We start from the raw sequence: 6,380 nt of genomic DNA, 5'->3' as shown, positions 1-6,380 counted from the left end.
TGTTCATCTCCCAATAGATTCATACCTTAGAGTAGGAAAGGCATTAGCAAGTTGACAGTGAAATTCGGAAGCACAGCAAAATACACAGTTCAAAGCACCTCTAATAATGTAGCCACGTGTTAGCAGATCACCTTAAGCAATGTGTATGGTTTTGTGGGGTTTTTTATAAAACAGGCAAAATGATTAACCAAACCTGTGGTTTTTTCAATGATGTTCAAAGCAAATACTTTGGGCAGATTTAGTCTGAAAACAGACACAGTTGTCTGTAGTCTTACCAATTAAGGCAAATGTCTTGCTTGGCCATGGTTAATGTTGTGTGTTTATGGTGCTGTGTGCTATTTAATCCTGTGCTTGTACAGACATCTGCCGTGTGCTTTCCCTATAGCAAGCTCACGCTGTGTATGTGTGTATACACATGTGTATATCATGTATATTTATCTTGAATTATGGGTAAAATAGAGTATTGGGAGTAAATCTAGTCACAGTATGATGCACAGGTATGGGACTTGCTTCCAGGAGAAGTAAAATGGCCTAACATCAATAAGCAAATGCTAATTACAGTGTGCTGAGACAGACAGTCTGGTTCGGTTCTCTCCTCTCAGAACTGTTGCTCCTAGTGCTTTGCAGAATACCTTCTGCATCCATTAGATCCAGTTCATACTTTTGGGAATGTCCTTTACAGCCATTTAGCAGCTAGAAGCTTTTATTACTACTATTTCATTTTAAAACAAAACCTCTAAAGAAGAAGAAAGTAGCTACACAGTAATACTCGGATGGCAGACCAGCACGGGCTAGCAGCCTCAGCTGTTGCTTTCAAAACTGCAGCTGTGGAGTTGCTCTTAATCCTTCAGGCTCAAGTAAGTTTCTTTATGGATGAAAGAGCTGGTTTGGCATCTACTCTGGTACTTTTAATGCTTTTCTGATGTCAAGTGTCAGTTTTTTTTCCTTCTTAGCTGTTCCACTTGCGTTGGTCTCTGTAAACTTTCCTGTGTTGAGCTGTTATCTATGTGACATTTTGATTTTACTGCAAGTTTGTTGACTGTAGGTTGTTTACTTTTTTTAATTTGATTTTTTAAACAAGCTAGTGGATGCATTCATCGTGTTACTATTTCTGACAAGATGTTTATGATTTTTCTATCAAGGTCCCAGGGGAATTGTTAGGGGGGGTAGGGGGAAGAATTAGCACTGATATATTATAGCAGACCTGGTGTGAGGTTTGCTGATGTCATTTTGAACCTTGCACTTTAAGCTCAGTTGTTGGTATTGGCTGTGCAGCACCAAGTTCTCCAGAACTTGGAAAGAAAGAAGCAGTCACTCTAGCTGGCGCTTCACCTCCAGCCAGCCCCCACTGATTGACAAGATTGACTCTGGTGTCAGTCACATCAGATTTTGTGTCTGGTTATTGTGGCTTCTGTGATAAGACACGAGTGGGAGTCTCCTGGGCAAGGATTTGGATTTGTTTTGCTATAGCAGCATTCCTGGGTACTGCAACATTCTTTTTTTTTGTGTGAGGAATAGAAAGCTACCGATGCAGATTTTGTTCCTTGTATTACCAACCCACATTGGAGGTGGGGAAAAGATTGCCTGAAGCAGGGACTGGCAGTGGAGGATGCTCAGGGAGTGCCGATATGTTCTGAGCCTGATACCAGCTGGGTTACTGGAGCTGCTCCTACTGGAGCAATCTTTGGAGCTCAGCTAGGGGTCTTTCCCAGAGGCCTGAGCTGAGAGGAACCTGGGAAATCCTCTATAAATATTCCTTCACTAGTCTCTGCTGCTGCACTAAGAAAGGGAGAGTGCATCTTCTTGTGCAGTTGGACTACTGCCAGCACCAGCATCTGCATCCACATTGCCCCATAGCTTCAGCATCACCTAAGTCCTGCTTTGGTAAGCTTTTTTGTTGTAACTGTGAAGCCAGAGCATGGTTTTAAATTCGAGTTTTGAATATGCTGAGTCTGATGTCGTATGACATATGATTAGTCAATGGCTAAAGGCTGGCAAGTAGGATTTCACAGACCTGTAAAAAATTCTGCATGGTACTACATGGGTAGAAGGACTACAGAAAGGAGGACATTCCACAGCAGATGTTTAGTGGCCAACCCTTACAGCATATCTCAGGACCAATCTTCAGAAGGAGGAGTGTGCGGTATTGTCTATGGACTTGAAAGTGTAAAAGTTGACAGTAAATTGCTTTCTATCTAAAAGTGATTTCAGCAGGGATAGAAATAAGCTAGGAGGAGGAGGAGATAGTTATTTTTGGTATCTGTCAGTGTCAGAATATGTCCAAGAAAACACAAGGGAGAGCTTAAGACTAAAAGATGGGAGGAAGGCAGGCAGAAGAAAACACTGAAGAGAAGCAGGAAGGTTGGAAGAACTTTGCAGGACAAGCAGAAGTAAAGAAAAAGATTGTTGGAGACAGCATGGCACGGTGGGCTGGAGCAAGCTGTGGGAGGATGTCAAAGCAGTTACCCTTCCCCTCCTTCCCTCCCCTTGAAATTGTTTCAACATGAGTATGTTGTGGTTTGGGTTGTTGTTTGTTTGTTTTGTTCTTATTTGCATGACTGGAGCTGTATGCATTTCAGCCACGTCTCTAGGTCACCATCGTCCGTTATGTACTTCAGCAATACGGCTGTTGATCCTCTAACATTGCCTTCTTGGCTGTACATATACAGAAAGTAATGTGGTACCCAAGTCTGTCAGCCTGATGGAGCCATTCCTAATTTAAACTGATGTTTTGGGAGCAAATTCTGCTCTGCAGCTTTACCAGAAGGAACATACAAGGCTGGCAGATAGAATTGCGTTTGCTGGAAGTCTGAGAACATCTTGACCAGACTCACTGTTACAGTGCAGATACTTTTGCATATAGGTAAATGTATGTACAAACGTCAGGAGAATTGAAGCCTGTCTTGGGAATTATTGTGACTTACGAATTACTTGGGGTACCTTGTGAAATTGATGGCAGATGTAGTGGGTCATGCTTGTGATGTTTGTTGATGCTTGAGAAGGAGATCTGAGATGCAGTTCCCAGGTTTTCTGATGAACTACTGAACATCTCAAAGGCAGGCTGGTCAGTTTGGTAGTACTGTTCACACCGGGTACCTTTACGTTGGGAACTGAGGTGCTGAATTCAGGGGTCAGGTCCAGTTGTTGTATTAGGAGAGCAGCTGCTACCTCTTTGGAACCATTGGGTAAATGTTTATGATACCAAGTAATTTTTCAAGAGTAAATCTCTAATTATTTTCCAAAACTCCATGTGGAAGTGTTCTGACCCTATAATCTTTTCTAATCTTAATAGGACTTTACAGACTCCAGCCCAAGTTCCAGTGGTTGTTTCTCCCGGAAACCAGCAGCTGCATACTGTAACACTCCAGACCGTGCCTCTTACTACAGTGATAGCCAGCCCAGATCCAGCCTCAGCAGCAACACCCCAAAAATTCATTTTACAAGCCATTCCTACTTCACAACCCATGACAGTTCTTAAAGAAAACGTCATGCTGCAGTCTCAGAAGCCAGTGTCGCCTCCTTCCTCAATTGTGCTGAGCCCAGCACGGGTTCAGCAGGTGCTCACCAGCAGTGTGCAGACAATTTGCAATGGAACAGTCAACATGGCTTCGTCTCCATCCTTCGGTGCCACTACCCCTGTGGTAACGTTTTCGCCTAGCAGCTCACAGGTGGTAGCTCATCCATCGGGCACGGTGATCACTTCAGTTATTAAAGCACCAGAAACAAAACAGATTGGCATGCAAGGAGCAGTAAAAGAAGATGACAGTGATGAATTAGATGATACTGAGCAGTCGGAGCAGGGGTTCCAGCAGCAACCGTTTGTGATGGTAGTGTCCAGTTCGAATGGTTTCCCATCTAACGTGCAAGTGAAGCAAGAAAATGAGCCGTTGGAACCCAATTCATATTAATAAATTAAAAAAAAAAAAAGACCCTGTGGATGATTATTTTCGTAAATGTGATGGGACCTTTTTAGTTATGTATATATGACTTGATTCTGAAGCAAGATGTTGCAAAGCTACTTAATTTCTGCAGTTAATTGTTAGAATTCATGCTTTAGAATGGATTTTGATTTTCTGCTAATTGCTAAATGTTATCATATAAATAAAATGATATATTACTCGTGTTTCAGAATACAGGCATGAAGGAACATGCTTTTTACACTATGAAGACTTTCTCATGAGGTCGTTGGCCAAAGTTTCAAACTTCTTTCATAGTGTACCTTTTCAGTCTGTTGCCGATTTACATTGCAGTAACATTATAACTTTTCTGTTTAATCCGTGGCTGTATCACTTAACTTTTGAAGCAACAGTTACTTTTAGTGGGACATTTTCATTCCATGTATATGAATTTTTATGATCAGTTATCTGTTTTGTACCGGTGAATTACACCAGTTTTAGGCTTTGATATCCAGGTATTCTCCTGCATTTTTTGCAGCACAAGCTCTTGTGTGTGCGAAATTGAATATACACTCCTGTTGAGAGTACACGAAACATTTATTCTGGTAATGGACAATGCTGTGTCTGTATTTTATATGAAAACATCAGAAATATTTAATTACAGAAGCTAATGGCATCGCTACAGGTGCAAACGTTTCATGCCATTTTGCGACTCTGAAGCTTAACAATCTTGCTTTCTACTTCAGATTATTTTGTAAGGGGGGGAGGGAAACAAAATACATACAATTTATGCAAGTATTTGGAGATTAATACTGCTAAGAGTCCTTTTTTTTTGATTGTAAATAATGTACATTCAATGTCACAGGGAAGTTTTTTCAGCTAATTTGTTTCCATACAAATTTTTGATAGATGCAAATAAGATCATTATGTTTAGAAGTCTAATGTTATATGTATTCATATTACAGAGTGAATTTGTATTTAAAGACAAATTTTTAAATGATGGAGCCCTCTGAACCTCGGTTCTTTGTCTTTTGTATTTTTAATTGGTTTATTACGAAAATAAATCAAGTGGAAAAACATTTTTCTGTCTTCACTCTGAAACGTTTTTGTATTATTATGTTTTCATGATCATCATAAATAACCAAAATACACCAAGAAATAGAACAACATGATTAATCATATGGGTCTGTGGTGGCACTAATCACTTCTTAACAGACTGAAATTTAACCGACATGCTGTGGGTATCCTTTGAAATGGCAGTACTGCATGTGTCTGTTGCTCAAAGGAAAGTTGAGCGCTAAATCCAAGAACTGGCCTTAAACTTCTTTCTCCTTGTTGCAGACAACCAACCCAGACCTTCGAATGTCTTTCTGGGGTGCCATTCACCAACACACCTCTTTGTAGCTTGTATCACACAACTGCTGGCCCAGGCTGCTAGGGCTTCAAAACCTCCCATATTGCAGTGTTTCAACAGAAGGTGGATTAAACATAAATAGGATGCCTGGTAACATTAGTGGAATGTAAAATTAAAGGAAACGTGAGTCTGTGTGACTGAATTCATGTCGGACTTTTATTGATTGGTTCATGAGGTTAGATTTAGAGATAAGCACATGAGAACTAGAAAAACTAATGGGTGCAAAACTGGCAGAGATAGTTTGATCGAGTCAAATACAAGTAACTACCAACTGTATTGAATCTAATGCTTAATTCAGTGTTTCTCCCTTCCAACTCCCATGCAGTCAGGCTTCCACCTGCAAATCCGCTCTCGGGAAGGCTGGCTGTACCCAAACCGAAGCGACTGCTGCCGGCTGACTCATGGTTGTTTATCTGGCAGCGTACCCTGAAGCTGGGGGGTGCTAGCAATATTGCTAGGAGCAGGGGTGGTAAGCGTCATAGAAGCGAGCAGTTCTCATCCTGAGGGCTGTTTCAGATTGACAAAAACTCTGGAGAAGGAGACTAGGTTTTTTTAAGCACATATAAAATGGGGACTTTTTCCTGTAGCATGTGTATTTCGTAATACTACAAAACCTGAAGTGGTTAACTCTTGAGTGACGTTACTGTTTTTAAACATGGGGAAGTTGTTTTACTGCTTTAGTGGAAACATGAAAAACACCAAATCACACCATAAGGTTACAACTTTGCCAGCAAAACTTTTGCCATAGGTGCAACTGTTACAAAGGGAGAATGGTTTGTCAGTTTAGTTTATGTCAGTTGGAGAAGCGGAGAGGATCTCCAGCAGACAGTAGATCTTCAACAGCAGACTCGGTTGTGTAACCGACAGTAAGTGAAAATCACCCCCTTCTCGCGTCCCTTACGCTCCAGACTGCTCCGAACTTCTAGCTCTCCTTAGTACGACAAAGGAAGGGAGAAGCTGGAACAGATCTTAAAACGAGAGCTCACATTTGGAGTTTGTGCCGCTTCTCCCCTCTCACAGCTGTTTCGTGCCTGTGACAGCAGCCAAACGAAACACTGCCAAACTCAAAC

General features: G+C 41.3%; 1 protein-coding gene across 3 annotated transcripts in view; it reads left to right on the top strand.

Annotated features, from left to right (window-relative positions):
• Positions 1-4,975, top strand: part of ELF1 (E74-like factor 1 (ets domain transcription factor)) — a 39,989-nt gene extending 35,014 nt beyond the window's left edge. For all 3 annotated transcript variants that reach the window (XM_010145308.1, XM_010145309.1, XM_010145307.1), the window contains one exon: positions 3,293-4,975. In XM_010145308.1, coding sequence (XP_010143610.1) covers positions 3,293-3,908 — 616 coding nt within the window. In that variant the 3' untranslated portion in view covers positions 3,909-4,975. The remainder of the gene's footprint in view (positions 1-3,292) is intronic.
• Positions 4,976-6,380: the final 1,405 nt, after the last annotated feature.

Source organism: Buceros rhinoceros, unplaced genomic scaffold (assembly GCF_000710305.1).
Source record: "Buceros rhinoceros silvestris isolate BGI_N320 unplaced genomic scaffold, ASM71030v1 scaffold6641, whole genome shotgun sequence".
NCBI lineage: Eukaryota > Metazoa > Chordata > Aves > Bucerotiformes > Bucerotidae > Buceros > Buceros rhinoceros.
The sequence above is the reverse complement of the archived record's forward strand: the minus strand, read 5'-3'. Positions and strand labels throughout refer to the sequence as shown.